The following is an 18,484-nucleotide window of genomic DNA, read 5'->3' as shown; positions in this document are numbered from 1 at the left end:
CTGAAAAGGCCAGAAATTTGTAGCAGAACGATGAAAGTTATTAAATAAAAACACCAATGTTAAGATAATAAAATAACATTAAAATAATCTAATTAATAAATTAAAACATGTAAAACTAAATATTAAAACTATGTGGACATATGTAAAAGCAGGATATAAATTAAAACACAATTCTAAACGCATAAAGGCATGATAATGTAAACTTATAAAACACGTTTAGTAATAAAAGTACTTAAAGTGACTGTGCTGAGGTCACAGCTGGCAGACAGTCAAAGGCTTTGGAGAACAGGTGAGTTTTTAGTCTGGTTATAAATTAATCTACAGATGGGGCCTATCTCGTATTTTCAGGAAGCTGATTTCAGTAACCGACCGCTCGGTAACTAAAAGCTGCTTCCCCATTCTTAGTGTTTATCTGATGTACTACTTATAGACCGGTCCCTGATGATCTGAAGGTTCTAGTGTTTTTCTTTTTTTTCCATCTGGTTACTAATCAGGTATCCCATTGAATTATTTTTAGTATTGTCCATTGTTTTATGTGCTCTCAGGAAATCGACCGAATTGCATATTTTATTTTTATATTTTTCAATAGAAAGAAGACATCCTCGACAACGCATATATGCAGGGTTACAAAATGGATAAATAGATGATGGATATAAAACATCTGAAATCTGGAATGTAGTGATAATCTAAACCATGCCTTCTTCTAAAATTGAGGTTTCCTTTAACTATGACCTTTGGCCAAGAATTTGCTATTTCCTCAAAAACTGATAAATAAGGAAGTGTGAAATCTGGAAAAATGATATTGAGAAGTCTAAATGGCTACATATGCTGTATATGAGATTTCTTTTACATTTCACATAAACACATCTTTGGTTGCATAAAGGTTCATTCTTCTTCCTTAAAGTTTCACTGCATTTTTTTTACTTTAACTTCAGTAATCAAAACCACCAATTACAGATTAAAATTCTTTTTTTTACCCATTTTTGAAATATCATGATGGAGCAATTCATGAACCAACACTGAACTGTGTAACTGATATGCTTACTTGATCAAAAAGACATAATTATAAAGCACCCTCCTGTGGTTACAATTATGATTACACTCGACAGAAAATGCGGTAAAAATCACCTCTGAGGCTTTGAACAACAAGCGTGACCACTGGGAGGTAGAAAGACAATTTTATTATTGAGTTGATCCATTTCTGAAATGGGGCTTACATGTTCTCCACACAAACTAAACACACAGCGACAACTGTAAAGAATGATGATCATCCTCTACTATCCGACAGGCACATTGAATTCCAATTGATTGGTGGCGGCAATAATATTCATGAAGGTATCATTTGCTACAAAGCAGATATATTCCAGCAAGATAAACTCTCTAGCAAGTCTGAGCATGCAAAGAGAATTTAAATCACATGAATCAGCCTTCTGTAGTCAGTCATGTCTTCAAGAGTGAATCCAAAGGACAGCTTTTCATTACACATTTGAATAACATTTTAATGAAACTGTCCGGCACAACAATAGCAGAGCAATGACATCATTCTCAATTTATAATCTTATCTTTTAAAGGAATCACAGTTTTTCTTGATGTAAATATGATTCTGTTGCTTTCCACACATGTAGTGCTCTGAATCTGAGACAATGTGGTAAAGGTTAATCTTAAGAGAATTTACTGCATTGTCAATTCTTTCCAAAACAAAAGTACTATAGATATACCATAAATGGAGCCATTAACCCCTCCACTTCCTTACACATGGGTAGACTTCATAGTTGTATCCACTGCAGACCTCTCACTCTGTCTCCCATAATGCTGCTATCAGCAGAGACCAGTCCGGATTTGGTTAGAGAAAGAGTGGGAGGAATGTGTGAAGCTGGGAGAGTTTCTATATTGAATCTTTCAAAACACCCCTTCCGTGGCCCATGTAATGGCTGGCGGTGACAGTGAGAGTGGGGTGGACGTGAGATGCTATCACTGGGGCAACTGGAGCAATGTGCCCTGTCCTGAGGGCAGGTAAGTAACGTTGCGGGAGCGGGAGAGCTGGAAAGCGATTTCCTCAGCTGCCTCCAGCTTACGTAACTCTACCAGACCATCACCAGCTTCCATCAGAGAGTTGGCGATTAGCAAGGCAGCCTGGGAATCTCCCTCTGCAGAGATGATGGCAGCCTGCTTCTGTTGCTCTGCCTGAAAGGATGAAAAGAACGTTTTATTAGCTGCTTTAATTCACAATATCTTTGTTTCAGCCTTCCAACTTTCACCCCACAAGTTTTCAAATACAAAAGTAGTACAGGGATGACCTCTGTGTTAAAAACATTACCTTTTCTACAATGAATCGGGCCCTCTCGGCCTCCTGCTGAGCCACCTGCTTCATCTCAACAGCCTCTGTAAATTCTTTGCCAAAGGTCAAGTGTGTCTGAAAGAACACAATACAATTATTTCCTACAGTCAAAATCAAACCAAAAAAACATCATGATGTATATAACAAATAGTAATTGATGCAAAGAGTTTCGCCAGCAGCTTCATACCAGGGAAACGTCATCCAGGATGAGGCCAAAGGTGGAAGCTCTTTCTGTGAGGTCCTCACTGACCTGCCGAGACACAAGCTCTCTCTGGGTGATGAGCTCACCAGCATCAAACCGAGCCTGTGAGAGAGAGAGACACACACACACACATTAAATAGTTTATACAAGAGAATTTTGCAATCATATTTCACAAAACATGACCTGTTCATTAGTAATTCCTCTCTTTGACTGATACTCACCACCACAGCCTTCAAGACCTCTGTGGTGATGGATGGTAGCACCCTTTCATCATAGTCCTCTCCAATACTGGTGAAGATGCGTGGGAGCTGGTTGGTCACCGGCCGAAAGAGGATACGTAATGTGATGTTTACATTCTGCAGATCTGTGGGGTGAATGGTTTAAAAGTTACTCATACTGCACATATTAGCAAACAAGTAGAAAACCGTTTTATCATAGTCTAGACCCTCCTGTGTATTGTTACATTTGGTTGTCAGCTTCAATATTTATCTTCTAATAAAAGAAAGATGGCATTTCAAGGAGGCTGGTCGCATCATCAGCATGTGTGAGTCAAAGCAGAAGACAGCTTAACAGCAGTTAAGGTGATAAGGTACCTTTGCTGCCTGTGATGACAGGCACATTGCGTGGACGGGAGCGGCAATCGAAGATAATAGGTTTCTGAACCCAGGGAATGAGGAAGTGGGTTCCCTCTCCAACGACAGCATCTTGCACTCCTCGGAACCTGTCAAATATCACCGCCCGGTGCCCTGCATCAACTGTGGCAAGAAGAACAGTTAGGCTCGCAACCAATAGGTTTGTGTATACAGAATACAGGTTGTATTGTTTTTTTAATTGTTTAAAGCTCATCAACTGTCAATCAATTAACTGAAAATCTGTTTCACCTGGACAGTGTGTACCTATATGCCAGTTTTGGATGAACACTGCTCATCGATTCTAATGAAATGCATTTTCATGCTTAAGAGGTACATGGTGCTATCAGTCTTGAAAAATGTATCATCACCATATTTTTGCAAATTTCAAAATAAAACGGCATGAAATTGAGTAACTGCACATTACTCTGTGATGCAGTCACATACTATTCAGTACACGAACCATACAAGGGGGGAAAAAGCAGTGGGTTGTATATTCTGAATTATTTTGTGACCTCACAGTTGTCTACAGACTATCCAGAATTATATAATTCCTGCCCAGGGCAAATCAAACTTTTAATAATATTTCTACAGACTGTGCCGGCCACTGGTCCGGCCTGCCTATGCTAGCACAGCAGGGAAGAAGAGAGGAGAGAAGCTGCACAGTCTGTTGAAATGTTGGATTGAAATGTTGATTTTGCCTCAGGCGGGCATTTTATCAATCAGTAAGATCATGTAAACATTTATAATACAACCGTCTGCCGGAGAACACATGAAACATGACTTTTCCCCTAAGGTTTGTGTGAGGAACGCTATGTGACAGAAACCACAGAGTAACATATGGAGTGCTGAGGTCACAGATTACTGAATGCCCTCAGCTTAATACAGCTGTAATTAAATAATTAGCAATATATACATTAGTATGCCTTTTAGTACTTTGTAATTGCTCACACTTCTTGGCTCAGTGTTGCAGTGATCAGATCATATTAGTAATAATACATGAAAAGCAATCAATCATCAGGAAGGTAAAAACTAGGGAATAAAGCCCAGGGTGAAAACGACCCAAATTTACTTATTTAACCTGAGCAGCACTCACCATTGAAAAGGGCAGAGTTCACAACACCTCCACCGACGGCTAGGGCCAGCCCCAACTTCCCAATAGACTCAAACAACTTGGCCATGACAGCAATCTACTGGCAAGAAAAACAAGATAAGAGGTTGAAACCGTTAGTACACATTGCCAACATTAATACTGCACAATGTGACAGTCCTTGGAAAACCAGGTTAAATCCCTTCTTTCCTGTGACAGTTGGCTTTGGCCTTGGGCTGAGGGATGCCAAGGCTGGAGGATGTTAGCTCGCTAGCTAGTAAATTAGCTTGTGAGCTAATCGAGAAATGACACCGCTGACAAGCTTAACCAGCTAAAGCAATCTCTGTGGCTACGAGTTATATAGCATATAAAATACAATGTACACAACATTTACACTACACTACAAGACACACTAAAACGACTGTAAAGCTCGTTAACAAACAGCACGCCGGGCAGCTGCAACGTTACGCATGTTATCTCTGGCTAATGGACATGCCGATGTTACTCAACACTCGTTATTTATGGATAGCATATAAGAATAACCTCTCAAATTCGCCGTGTAATTACAGCTATACAAAGGTTTGTCTAAACAATTAAGTTTTCGCATTGCCAAGAGCACACCGTCTGTCGTAACTCACCTCAGTTTTCCTCAGATGTCTGTGACCTCCACCGGACACGACGTACAACACATGAAATTTCTGCTCTACTGCGCCTGCGCAAAGCTCGTAGCAACGTAGTTTCTGATTGGACAAAAGACAGACCTCTTCTTCTACGAATCGTTTAAATGTTTGGCATATATGTAATTATGCATTACTGACATCTACCGTTTTTGGAGTCTACCTTCAATCTATCATTTGTGTGATTTATTGATTAAATAATAAACTTAAGTCATTGTTCTCTAAATTCTGAAGTCAAAACCGCTCCAAATCGTTGTGTAGCTACAGTGTAGCATTCAAACTGAGCTCTCTTCTCTCAGTTAAATTCAAAGGGGCTTTATTGGCATGGGAAACATATGTTTACATTGCCAGAGCAAGTGTGAAATAAAAACAAAAAAATGTACATACGATCAGTAAAAATCTACTATAAACTGTCTCTTTTTGTTCAGTTTCAATCTCTCACTTTCTGACCCATATTTTTCACAGACTTGTACAGACAGTTGACAAATTAAAGGAAAAACCAGTACAGGTCTGAATACCTGACCCCTACCGTGAGGGGATCCGGTGGCTCTATTATGCTTTGGGGGGCATTTTGGTGGCATCGTTTGGGTCCACTTGTCCCCTTAGAGGGAAGTGTCACTGCAAATCAATACAAAGTTGTTCTGAGTGATCACCTTTAACCTATGATGCAACATTTCTATCCTGATGGGAGTGGTCTCTTCCAGGATGACAATGCCCAAATTCACAGGGCACAAGGGGTCACTGAATGGTTTGATGAGCATGAAAATGGTGTTGTGGCCTTTGCGGTCACCAGATCTCAACCCAATTGAACACCTATGGGGGATATCTGGTCAATGCCAAGGCACATTGATTCTACAAGTCTCTGGAACTCTTCTGGAGGGATGAACACCATTCTTCCTTTAATTTATCACCTGTCTGTATGTCTGCCATTACGTCTGTGATCCATTAAATATTAGCACTTGTGTCTCAGCAGGTAAACTATTGTGTGAAGCAAATAATTACATTTTTGGATGTCAGCATGCCTACAGAAAATAACACTCCTGTATATGATTATAACACCCTGCAGTACCAGAGATTGTAATTAAATGTGTCTTACTATAAGGTAAATTAGAGAATTGTCTGATCTTGAGCAGATAAATTGGTCTGTTACTTTCACAGACTGACCTCAGCCATATTACACATATTATGCATTTATAAGGTCAAGATGGGTCAAGTAAACCATCCTCAATCAGTGCCATGGTATTAATTTCAGTGGATCCTTTAAGGAAATTCAAGGTGGAGCTAGTTTTAACAGTTAGGTAGTTTAGTCCAGTGCTTCCCAATCTAGGGGTCAGCCCCCTGGTCACAAGATGAGGGGTCAAGAGATGATTAGTGGGGTAGGAAAGAAGAAAAAAACAAAGCTACACTATATATTTTTTGCACTTTTCTCTAATCTTTGATTTTTTGCAAAAATATTGGGTCTTGAGCAGTATTTAATTATTAAATGAAACCAGACACAGCTTTTTAAAGGGGTCTACTACTGACTGAATATTTAAGGCACTGTATTTTAGTACCATATGATTTTATTGACATAAATCTTAATCTGAAGCAGTGGGCTATAGGCTGTTAGAAAAAAAAATCTCTCTCTGAAGTGTAGTAAAGCAGAACTATAACTTTGCATATATACCTCCAAATTTAACTTCAGTAACCCACTTGAGTAAATTACTTTATAGCACTGGATATTGATCAGCTTTGGTTGTATTGACTTAACTGGGCCTATTTTGGCCGTCATACCCTGATGCTTGGTGAAGTTGGTGAGACCTGATCCACGCCAAGAGCTTGTTTTATTCTCTGAAACCAGCCAGGGAACCTGCACACATATACGCCCACCGTGTGATTTGTGAAACAGGCACTTGGTCGCCCCCTGGTGCGGATACAACAAATCAAACCAAAAGTCATAGTTTCGCTTTTCTTCCAAGGCTTGCATAGTGTGACGGCGTTTGAAAGATAGCGAGAGGCTACCGTGAAACATTTGTAAGGTCAGTAATCATCACAGATCTTTAAGATATCCAACATATTTTGTGACAGATAGTAACAGCGCCCGAACCAAACACAAGATCCGTCGATAGAGCGGCAGGCAGATTGTCAGTTTAGACGTGTCTGATATTTTCACTTCCTTGACACTGCACTCTGCAATGTGGCTTTCTCACTCGCTTCTAAATATACGTTTTGACATCCTGTAAACATTCACATTTTGCGCATATTTTGCAGACCGGTTGCATATTCGTCCAGAAAGGTGTAGGCGCTACCGTATTGTTGATAACTTTACGACTACAAATGCCATTCGTGTGTGTAAGAAGAACCAACATCCAGTTAATAAATATGTAGTTTTGTCGCAGTTAAGGCTTTGTCAATTAGTTGCCATCAAGATAGCAGCAGTATATTGGCGGAGGAGGAGGAAGGGGCATTAACTGTAGCCTCTAATCTGTCACAGTCTGTCGCACATACACTTACACATTAAATGTGATTCGCACTAAAAGCAGGAAACAGGTTTCATATGACAACACAGAGCAAATATCTTAATAGTTATGGCTTTAACAACAAATAACAGATGTCATAGTCTCTCATTGGCTTAGCCCGTAATTGCTTTGAAGAAATTGGTTAAGAGGAGCTAGAGAAGACACCTCAAGAAATGTGAAATCTTTGCTCAGAGTTTAAATTAAAAAAAAAAAAAAAATCTCATTGGTAATGGCAGCTGAAATGGAAGTTTTTGAGTATGTTGATGTAGTGTCCTAGTAACCTCCAATAGAGGGTGTTAGATGATCAAATATGTCCTTCTTTCCATTTGTAAGGGTGGGGTCTTTGAATGGTTGCCTGATACTGACACTCACGAAGAGATGTTGTGTTTTGGCTTTTTGTCATCATCATCATCATCATCATGTTGATGCACTCACTCATCGTTTGGTCAGGGTTATTACATTTTTGTGTTGCTGTCCTGCAGTCACTGTGAGGTTCTCCTTGACAGCACTGATTTTGTTTTTCCCAGCAGATGGCAGAGCTGGGCAGGACTGTGAGGGTGAGTGGTTTGCCTACAGACATTGAGGATGACAGGTTGAGAGACAAACTATGCATCTACTTCCTGAGAAATAAGAATGGAGGAGGGGAAATAGAATCTGTCACCATTGTCGAGGCTTCACCTAACTCTGCCCTCATCACCTTTGAGGACAGTGAAGGTCAGTAAAGTCAGGGTGTGTGCATGTCTGTGCATACTAAATGATTTTCTGAATACTTAATTTATTCTATATTAGAGACATGTGGGTAAGAAAACACTGCATTATTATATTAACTATATTACCACTCAGTTCTCACAATACAACAATAAATGCTTAATTAACTTTCACTCTAAAGACCCCCAAATTTAATTGCAATCATTTGCAGAGTATTAGTAAGGTATAGCTGTATGTTGGCTGTCACCAGTGATTTACACTGAGCTGGAACGTTGGCATGCAAGTCAATGAAGTGGCCAGTGGTAAAAATGCTTAGTCAGGATGCTTCACAGACTGAGATTGATTTCCCTCTGGTGACCCCTCTCACACAGTGGCACAGAGAGTTATTCAACATAGCTGGCACATTCTGGAAGTGGATAAGAAGAAGTATGAACTCATTGTCACTGAGCATCAAGAACGCCTGGACCCAGACAAGGTATATTTTACTAGAATGCTGGAAAATTTGTCAACACATATTGAATATAAAATCCATGAGTGTTTGTTGTCTCTCTTCTTTTATCATCATAGGTCATCTTGAGTTTGTCAGCAACTGTAGACTATAGCCAACTTCCTGGGGGAAAAATAGCATTGACAGGCCTACATAAGAGCCACCCTGATGTCCAGATAACCTACGATACCATTAGGAAATTGTGCACTCTGGGTGGTGCCTACTGCAAAGTCCAGGCTGCCTTGGCAGAACTGCTTGGTCAGCCTGGAGGTTCACAATCAGCAGAACACAAAGACTCAGCTCAACCCGCCACCAGTCGCCCTAAGTCTGCTAATACAGTGCAAAAGCCACATACTTTGGAGTCAGACGATTACAGCAGAAAACCGAATAAGCAAAGAGAACAAAGAGAGAAAGTTAACATTGCAAGGCCTTCTGATAAGTGCACCTCAAGCTCACATAGAGACCTGACACCTGATGGATATGACTGGGACGATACAGGGCAGCCGGTGTGTGGAGCTCTGCAGCTTCCTGGACTTCCTACCATGTCAGAATCAGAGGACCTCTCGCTAATTCTGGATGCAGATATGTTCCAGTATCTGCAGAAACGCTGCAGGAAGGAATACCAGCATATCCTTAGTCAGTATGGTGTTGAGGTGGTGGATATGACAAATCAGGGCTTGACTACTCTGTATCTGCAGGTTGCAATAGGAGTGGGGGAGGATGGTCAAGAGAAAGAGCGCATGAAGTTGGCAAGAAGGGCAATAAGTAAGCTTTACCATGAGAATGAGACCAAGATCCGTAGATCTCAGTTACCTAAGAATATCTTGTCTCCCGGGGGAAGCCTGCAAAAGGTGATTGACAAATTAAGTGTCAGACTTCCCAAGCTTCTTCTGAATGAAGATGACAGAAATGTCTACATTATTGGGAGTAGTAGTGATGTGTCTGAGGCCAAGCAGTTTCTTCTCCTGGACCATAGCCACGATGAGAGAGGTAAAAAAGAGGATGTAGCCAGTCTTCTTAATTTTCCCTCTTATGCTTCGGGTTCATCAACGCCTGCAGTTGAGGAGAGAGCGTCTTCTTCCTCTGCAGGATCTCTGGATGTTAGGATAGATCAGACGCTGCAGTCGGAGGAGGATGAGAGGAGAGATGAAGGAGCCAGAAGGTATAAACTAGCTGCACGGTTTAAGGATTCAGGGCTGTCTGCATTAGGCAGTCGACCAGGGGACTTCACTGTACGGGGGCTCTCATCTCCCAGTAGACAAACACGCCCTGGTCCAATGTTAGGGCATGATGTACTTTCAGAAACAGCAGGGATTGCTGGAGAAAGAGTCTCTAGAGCAGCAGCTCAAAACACTGGCGGTGACATCTTGTTTAAGAGTGGAGATGCTTTGCATTCATCTGCTTCTATGCAGAGTAAAACCTCCTTGAACTCACATTTAATGAATACCCCACCCAGGAGTACAACAGCCCCCCTTAGCACAACTCAACCCAGTCTGTCAGGAAGTACTACACTCCCACCTGCTGGGTATGGGTCCACCTTAAAGCGAGCCAGCAGTTTTTCAGGAATGCCTGAGAATAAAGCTGAAAGTAAGGGTCAGAAGTATCAAGATGACCCCGGCAAGTCCAGTGTGAGAGTCAGGGGCAGGTCTTCTAGCTTCAGTAACCAAAAAGGGAGGGACAAGCGAGAAGTCTATAGAGCAGAGATTACAGTTTATGCTGTCATGTGGTATCACATTAAAGAGGCCTACAGCATGCGGGTGGACGACCTGACTTCTGATGTCCAGATAAAAGAGAGTGGCTCACAAAGTAGCAGGGATTTGACTGTCATTGTAAGAGGGGCAGACTCGTCCAAAGTAAGCTCATGTCAGCTAGGTTTACAGAAGCTGGTTGACTCGGTCACTGCAGACTTCTCCATGCAGGAGATATCCTTGTCAGAGCTAGGTGTTGCTGACCCAGAAGATGAAACTTTACAGGCTTGTTGTACTGAGGTGCGTAGCAGGTTCAAGAAAGTTACCATCCAGATTTTGAAGAACAGCCTATTTCTTTTGGGTCCGAATCAGTTGTGTTCTCAGGTAGGTGCTTCATTGCGGGAGGTATTTTCTGGAGATTTGGCCCAAATACCTGAACAGCAAGATGTATCTAGCCTCTCTACCCCCAACTGGAATCCATCCACATATTTAATGAATGAGGACCAGAGTACTAGTCTGCACTGTCACAGTAATCCTCAGGTTATGCTAGAGAGCCAAACAGGCAAAGAACTAGTAGGAACTAGTAGAAGTCAGGAAAGGAGAACAAACCATAGGGGTGACACTTATGAGACTGAGCTTCCTAATGGCTCTTTTAGCCAACCATTAGTGAGGAAAGACCCTGTCATCAAGGAGAAAGTTAAAATGGCAGGCACTGTGGAGTTGGATGGACAGAGGACTGAGACATTTGCCAACCTCATGACGAAAGGAAATGACGGGAGCGCAAGACGTGTGAATGGTGTCGGGTCAACATCAACCCGTACTGATAAAGATACAGCCCTTCACAAGAAAGAGACAACCATTCAAGCAGAGATCCAGGAGACCCCAGAGGAGTCCAGGTTAGGTCAAGGAGGCCTGGGGTCCCTCTGTGTGTGTGGGGAGAGGGGGGTGTCGATGACAAGAACCGAGTGTGGGGCTACCATGTGCTTTAAGTGCCTGGACACTGTGCATGTCCACTGCAGAGTTTGTGTTGAAAAAGAGCCGACACCCCGGGGCATCCAGGGCGAAATGAGCTATTCTAAACTAAATATCAGTGTACCAGGTCACAACAAGGTTTCTGCTATCAAGATCACTTACTGCATTCCAGATGGTATCCAAGGGGTGAGAAGATTATTTTAAACATATTGTCACTGATAACTAATGTATCTCATAGAGGCCTTTTACAGAATGTACTGGAATGCGTATTAAAGGATAGGTTCACAGTTTTTCACATCTGCCCTAAAACAATAGTCAAGTCCCCAAATGAACATTGACACATGTTTTTCTTGGTGTAATCATTCCTCCTGTTCACACCGACCATTAATATAACTTATAATATAAGTGATGGGGGACAAAATCCACAGTCCCTCTGTGCAAAAAATTTATTAAAAAGCTTATTTGAAGCTAATATGAGGCTTCAGATGTCCAGATTAGTTAAATCAAGTCAATATCTTTCAAAGTTTCTGTCATTTTAGTGCCAGATTCCCTCTTTTGTTATGATTCTTCCACTGCAGCTGAACAGGAAAACACTGTCCATCGAGACACAAAGAGGGAATTCTTTACTAAAAAGACTGTAACTGTGGAAGATATCCACTTTATTTGACTAATTCAAATGTCTGAAACCTCAGATTATCTCCAGATAAACTTACTAAAATACACTTTTGCTCAAATTGAGGGCTGTGGATTTTGTCCACCATCATATTGTACATTGTAAGCACATTTGCAGGGGATCTTCTAATGGTCGGTATGAACAGGAGGAATGATTATAGAGAACAAAACCTGTTTCAGTGTTCATATGAGCACCTAACTACTGCAAAATTGTCAACCTATCCTTTAATATTTTATCTTGGAAGAGACATAAGTCAAACAAAGTTTGCTAGATTGTCTTTTTACTGATTATTGTAGACATTTTACTTGCATTACAACTTTGAATAATAAAGAGTGTTAACATTCTCTTTAGGGCCTTTATTACACAGCAAATATATGTATAGGTAAATTTAAGTTATATGGGATTACTTTTTCATTGTAAAATAGCAAATTTTACTTGTGTTATAGTATTCTGATTTATAGTGTACTGAAAAGCTTTTTTTTGTTAACAATGAACAGAAATGGCACCAGACAGAGCACACTTATTTAATGTCAAAAGTAAAACAGACTTCAGTTGCAAATTCTGACCCTCTATGTAGGGTGCAGCTAATGTTCCAAGATATCACATAGAGCTTTAATAACAGGACTGTGTTTTAGTTTATGCATATATAACGACATGGTAATATGTAGTGACTTTTTCACAACTGTGTTCTTTGCTTTACATTGTACCAGGAGGGTCATCCTTCTCCTGGAAAACCATTTCAAGGAGCTGTACATGAAGCCTTCCTTCCTGACTGTGAGAAGACCATGAAGCTTTTGCCCAGGCTGGAGAAAGCCTTCAGGCAGGGACTCACCTTCACAGTGACCGGCAAAGAGACAGAGGCCAGGGTTACCTGGGATTGCATCCCACACAAGACCAGCCTACAGGGAGGCAAATCAGGGTGAGTGAGGCCAGTGGAAATGTCTAACCGAGCTGCAGAATTAAAGGTCACAAACACTAGTCCATGTATCTGAGATGAACAGTCTTCTTTTTGTCTCTCTCAGGAACGGTTACCCAGATTCCACTTACTTGAAACGCTTGTCTGAGGTCTTGGCCTCCCATGGGATTGATGAACCACCAGCCAAGTCTCAAGGATGAGAAACAGCTAAGGAGTTTAGATGTAGTTTTGTACTTTTTATCTTTCTGTGGCAAATCCATTTGCATTTTGTTTGTTGATTAGTCCCAGGTCATACTGCTTTGTAGAGCACATAGCATTCTTGTAGAACTTTGAATCTCATTCAGAAAATAAAGTTACGACTCTCATTGCAGCTATTTTGGATTTATTTTTGCGATAGATCCTGCCTCACCATTGTTTGATTGAAAATGTGTATAAGTGACAATTTAATCAATCACAAATGTCTTAATTATTTCATGTTTCATAAAAAATGTCAGCTTTATTTTGTGAAAGGGCATTTTATACTGTATAGTGTGCATAGTTTTGTATATATGTGTACATTTTATACCATCCTGTGTGGTTTTAATGATGTTCTACTACAGAATTAATGACTTTTTAAAAAATCCGTCTTTGCTTTTCTTCAACTTTTCTTTTCAGAATGCGCACAGAAATAAAAAAGCAAAATCTCCTGACTTTTTTTGTTATGCTTTTTTTATTAGTCCTGGAAAACATGTAAGGCATATGGTAACATTACACACTGAAGCGTTACAAGCTCTAAGGCCATGTGGACAACATGGCACCACGCAGTAAACCCAGAGTCAAGCACAGAAGCAGCATCAATTCAAAGGGTTTAAAAAACAAAGTTGAGACGAGAAGAGTGTTGTTGCAACTAGGGGGGAGGAAAAAAAACAACACAAGCAAGGACAGAGTAGAGGAGAACTAGCTTAGAAATCATCCTGTTGGGTATGCCTTGTAGAAAATTACCAGTGGTGACTGAACTCTTAACAGGTAGTGTGTAGCAGGATAGATGTGAAGTGAGTTTCTGAAGCATTCCCAGAGATAGGTTAAAGTGTATCATGAATGTACCAGGCCATGCTGAAGGTAAGAACAGGGAGTCAGGTGGCACAGGAGGCAGTGGATTGGCTTCAGTTGGCAACTTGATACGACTGGAAGTGCATTCTCCTCCCTCACACCACGCCACTACATGACTACTAAACTAACATGAGACGGTGAGCTGTACATACACACATGCCTTTTTTTTTTCTGGTCGACTAAACATGCATCCTAGTACTGTACATGACAAGCCAGGTTGTACTTTCTTAGCATCTCTGCAATGTTGCGATGGTGCGGCATTGCAATACCTTAAACATGACTGCTAAGAAAACAAATAGCTGCAGGCAGATGTGAGTGAAGATGAGTGAAGACAGTGGCTCTGAATTTGGAGCCCTCTCCTTTTGACTCAGAATACTAAAGCTTACATCAAACATTGATGGTGTGTAGGAAAATTGGTGTGACAGTTTGTGCAGTGAACTCAGTGGAACAAAATGTTGTATTTGTTAGTTGATGCAAAAGAAGTGGTGAAAACCGCTGTTTGGAATGACCTGAGAAACCATGTAAAAGAGAAAGAAATTCACCTCAAAGCTGAATGGTGGATGCCTGTGAGGGACTTCAGCTATACAAGCCAAGGCAGACAAATACTACACTCATTGTCTAAGTGCATTTTTCAGATCTAAAACTACGAGTGTTAATTAGTAATATCAAATCTAGAACTGCAAATGTTCAGAAATGTTTATTTTTACTTAGAAACACTGTTTTACTACTGTGCATCTCTGAGTTGCTAAGTACTCTTGCATACGTGTCTGCAATGACTGGGAAACCATTTCAAGATGACATACATTGCAGCTTCACCACGATGGAAAAGCGCTCAGGCAGCAGGCCAAAGTAGGAAGGGGTGGGCTCGGGTTCAACCAACAGATCCATTTGAACCCCATACCCAGACATGAAACACCCACCTCACTGATTGAGTTCATTTCAAAGGCATCTCAGCTCAAAAGAGCCAAGGGGAAAATGTTGAAAGAAAAAAAATAAAAAGATTATAATCTGTTTTCCACATGCTGATGAATGCATGCAATTTCAAATTCCAGATGTCAAAGAAATGTTTTATTTGCTATGAATGCGTATGCAGTGAGAAGGGGGTGATATGGAGAGGAGTTTTGGCCGGCTGCTGCTGAACTGCGACTGTTGCATCCGCAGAGCCTCTTGGCTGCAGCACAGGAAAAGAGGAACGACTCTAATAATCCTTGAGTGAACTGAGATCAGCTGTAAAGCGGAAATGTTGTGTCTGGGGCCGGCCATGACTGAGCTATGATCAGCCAATAAGCTGGGGTTTTGTGCAGCTGTGTTACAGAATTGGCATCCCTGCACAGCTGTGTGAAAACATCTGCTCCCTCACTTGCTATACAAGCCACTTGGAAACAAACTGAAATAAACAGAAATCCATAGAGAGGAATACCATGGAGCTTTGGACTTGGAGGAATTTTACAGATTTCCGTGTATCTATATGTCTTTTTGAAATTTGAACCTTAAATGCACCTCGTCCACTTCCTTTTCACTGTGATACTGATGTCATGGTTGTAAACACGTCGGAGGAATCAACCTGTTGCGGTCGACATAATGTGAGAGCTGGTAAAACACAGTGAAAAGGATATAGATACGGAGGGAGGCGCCTCGGATTGAGGTAAGCTGTGTGCAAGGAGAGAGGCACAGTGCAGACCTACGCTTGAGCAAGACTGCAACCAATCGAAAACTACAAATTGTGTTAAACCTTTTGTAAACTGCAGCAAAAAAATTCTGTCAGCACCCATGAGCATTTGGGATACAAATCTGACACACTGTGACTTTTCTTCAAGGTTGACGGAAATGCATCCAAAAACAGAATTTTCTTCATATTTTTTATGCACTGTTAATATTCAAAGCATTGACAGAGGAATATACATACAATTTGGCACACATGGTTCGGACCAACAGAAAAACTTCATCACATTTAAAAGGAGTGCAGGTTGGCAGGTCCCCACAAAAAAAAAAAAAAAAAGAGTATGAGCTTTGAACTTTAAACCCTTGGATAACAAAACAAACAAACAAACGAAAATATAAAGGTAAATTAAAATAACATATTAAGTAAAACATCTTTTTTTTTTTTTTTTACTGAAGCGTTTGTTTCTCACATGGCACTCAGAACAGAAGCACCGTCCACAGGTTCACAAAGGGAGCCCAGCAGATTAGAACAGAACACTAACCAGAGGCTGACAGGACACAGTCACTCCCCACACCAGCGTGACGGTCGCACTCCAGCCCAGTCGACACATATTCCTGTTCCACGTTTTACTTCCTACAGTCAAGGATGGATGAATGCTTTGATTTTAGCTGCCACCCAGGAGAAGTTGGCCCAGGCAGGGACTGGCAAGCTGAAAATGAGGGGACCTTTAAATGAGTGTGTGTGTGTGTTTTCTATGTGTGTGTGTGCCACCTGTGCTTTCAGTGAGCTTCAGCAGATATACTATGAGTGGATGATGGGAAACAGGCTGCAAACCTGGAGCAGAATCGAAGCCTGTGGGACTGGAGTGTGACTGCCATGCTTGTAAGTGCATTAAGATCAGCGAGCAGAGTGCAAAATACTAATACCAACTGTCCTCATAACACAGGCCTCTTATCAGACAGGAGGGAGAGATAGAAATAGGAAGGGAAGCTACATTAATACTGTAGCGGAGTAGTGTGAGGGGGAGGGGGGGAGGGATGTGGCGGGGTAAGGGTGGGTGCTTTTAAAACCTGACAAACGACCTGAGGACACACACATCTTCACACACAATGGCACACCACACACAGCACATGAGGGAGGCCACTCATGCTAACACAACAACTTTTTTTCTATTTTTTTTTTTGTAAAACATTTTGTGTTTGTTTTTTTACAAAGTCACTAGTCACCATCTGAGTCTCAACACTGAGGCCGGAGTCACAGACAGGCAGGCAGGCAGGCAGGCAGGTAGATAAATGTCTAAGGTTTTAAGTCGGTATCCGCCTACGTGGAAGGTTTATAGTCGATTTAGAGTCGAAGTATACTTTTGACTCGACACCAGTCAGACAAAATTCATACTGGCCATTAGGGGAGCGGTGCACTGTTTTAGCTAGAATACTGCTAATACTGCACACATTGTCAATATGGGATTTAAATTTCAAGACTGGTTTGAAAAAAACAGGTTGGTAGAGCGACGCTAACAACCTTGAAACCGGCTCCAGCTCTTTGTTTTATCATCTGAAATTCTTAATACATTTAACACCTGTTGAAATACTGGTGGACAGCACCGACTGTTGGCAAATATAGAGCTAGGGAGGCAGAAAGGAGAGACACAGGGAGAGGGAGTCAGAGAAACAGACCACAGTGCCATCTCTGACGAGCCTGACGCCTGTTGCTATGCCGACCATAGAGAGGGAAATGGAAAGGAGGAGGGAGAGAGAGAGAGAGAGAGAGAGAGAGAGAGAGAGAGTGGAGGAGAGTAGAGAGAAGGAGGGGAGGCAAAGTATGGACGCCAGCTTGAATTGAATTCTCCTTTTCCCAGGTCAGGGTGATCGACAGGCGAGCGGCCGCTGTGAAAGGAACACAATGCCATGGAATGCCTCGAGGAGGATCAGGGAGGATGAAAGCCTGATCCAGAGGAAAAGGACTGGTATTCACCTTCTTAACTTGCTCATTTCAGACGCTTCAGTGTCTCAGCATGACAGTGCCTCTTTCATCACATTCAGTGTGTGTATGTTTGTGTGCGTATGTGTGTGTGCATTTGTGGCTTGTTTGAGCAGAAACAAATTCTCTCTTAATTGGCACTGCGCACTTCTTGCCAACAGTTGGTCAGCTAGAAAAATCTGTAACTAAGGAGAATGAAGCTGAGCAATGATTTCTGCCTCCCTATTCAACACTGCACAGAAAGACTCATTATGAGGGAAATTCATATTCAAGCAAGTGCAACAACTGCAGCCACTACAGTATATTAACTTCACTGAAACGTGGTGGGAATGCATGCATTATGGAGCTGTTTCCCTTACCACTGATGAAGACTGATACAAGGTACGTCCAAGCTAAGGCTTTATTAGTAGTAGCTGAATACCAATGTGGAGTTTGGCAGGGCCTTATAGCATTTACACCATTCTCTACATCATGATCAGCGCCATGATGCCAATATCTCCAGGGGAGGTGAGGTGCATCAGCCAATCACAGGCATCTCTGACTCATCCTCAGTGACATAACGAAGCATTGGACAGTAAGAGAGCAATGTGTGGGTGGGTGTGGTTCTTCCTTTTATCTGCCTGTCTCTGTGCCTGTCTGTGGGTCCGGCCCGTGAGTGGGGTGGTGGTGTGGGAGGTGAGGTGGTGGTGGGGGAGGGGGGACTCAGCACGGTAAGGGGGGGGAGAGGAGGTGGCAGGTGGAAGTCAGAGCAGAACAATTTAGCAATTTAGGAGTTGAGGTGCAGAGGGGCATGGGCAGGGGAGTGGGGATTACAGTTAAGGTAACAGTAATTTGCTCCAGGCCTGGACCGTACCCACAGTCCTCCATGGCTCTC

At 41.8% G+C, this 18,484-nt stretch overlaps 2 protein-coding genes across 4 annotated transcripts; one reads left to right on the top strand and one right to left on the bottom strand.

The window, feature by feature from the left end:
• Positions 1-1,159: 1,159 nt before the first annotated feature.
• On the bottom strand, positions 1,160-5,001 carry phb (prohibitin). 2 transcript variants are annotated; one of them, XM_044332233.1, is made up of 7 exons: positions 4,898-5,001; positions 4,266-4,359; positions 3,134-3,295; positions 2,762-2,904; positions 2,526-2,642; positions 2,318-2,413; positions 1,160-2,184 (listed from the first exon to the last, which is right to left on the bottom strand). In XM_044332233.1, exons 2-7 carry the CDS (start codon positions 4,348-4,350, stop codon positions 1,972-1,974), a joined length of 816 nt encoding a protein of 271 aa, XP_044188168.1. In that variant the 5' UTR covers positions 4,351-4,359; positions 4,898-5,001; the 3' UTR covers positions 1,160-1,971. The 2 variants fall into 2 exon arrangements, with proteins under 2 accessions (XP_044188168.1, XP_044188167.1); XM_044332232.1 differs by having other exon boundaries at positions 4,266-4,362; positions 4,898-4,986.
• A 1,812-nt stretch (positions 5,002-6,813) lies between these two features.
• On the top strand, positions 6,814-15,968 carry si:busm1-163l24.3. 2 transcript variants are annotated; one of them, XM_044330599.1, is made up of 6 exons: positions 6,814-6,954; positions 7,965-8,148; positions 8,514-8,617; positions 8,710-11,475; positions 12,673-12,881; positions 12,985-15,968. In XM_044330599.1, the coding sequence occupies exons 2-6, from the start codon at positions 7,965-7,967 to the stop codon at positions 13,076-13,078; spliced, it is 3,357 nt and encodes a 1,118-aa protein (XP_044186534.1). In that variant the 5' UTR covers positions 6,814-6,954; the 3' UTR covers positions 13,079-15,968. The 2 variants fall into 2 exon arrangements, with proteins under 2 accessions (XP_044186534.1, XP_044186535.1); XM_044330600.1 differs by having other exon boundaries at positions 7,962-8,148.
• The last annotated feature ends 2,516 nt before the right edge of the window (positions 15,969-18,484 follow it).

This window comes from Thunnus albacares, chromosome 17, assembly GCF_914725855.1.
Source record: "Thunnus albacares chromosome 17, fThuAlb1.1, whole genome shotgun sequence".
Classification (NCBI taxonomy): domain Eukaryota; kingdom Metazoa; phylum Chordata; class Actinopteri; order Scombriformes; family Scombridae; genus Thunnus; species Thunnus albacares.
This window is presented reverse-complemented; position numbering and strand designations above follow the sequence as displayed.

Coding starts and splice junctions, on each gene's coding strand:
- phb (XM_044332233.1), bottom strand. CDS start 4,350: ATGGCCAAGTTGTTTGAGTCTATTGGGAAGTTGGGGCTGGCCCTAGCC. Junction 2,414..2,525: donor TCCTGGATGACGTTTCCCTG/GTATGAAGCTGC, acceptor GTGTTCTTTCAG/ACACACTTGACCTTTGGCAA. Junction 2,185..2,317: donor CCCGATTCATTGTAGAAAAG/GTAATGTTTTTA, acceptor TCATCCTTTCAG/GCAGAGCAACAGAAGCAGGC.
- si:busm1-163l24.3 (XM_044330599.1), top strand. CDS start 7,965: ATGGCAGAGCTGGGCAGGACTGTGAGGGTGAGTGGTTTGCCTACAGAC. Junction 8,149..8,513: donor CACCTTTGAGGACAGTGAAG/GTCAGTAAAGTC, acceptor CCTCTCACACAG/TGGCACAGAGAGTTATTCAA. Junction 12,882..12,984: donor CTACAGGGAGGCAAATCAGG/GTGAGTGAGGCC, acceptor TGTCTCTCTCAG/GAACGGTTACCCAGATTCCA.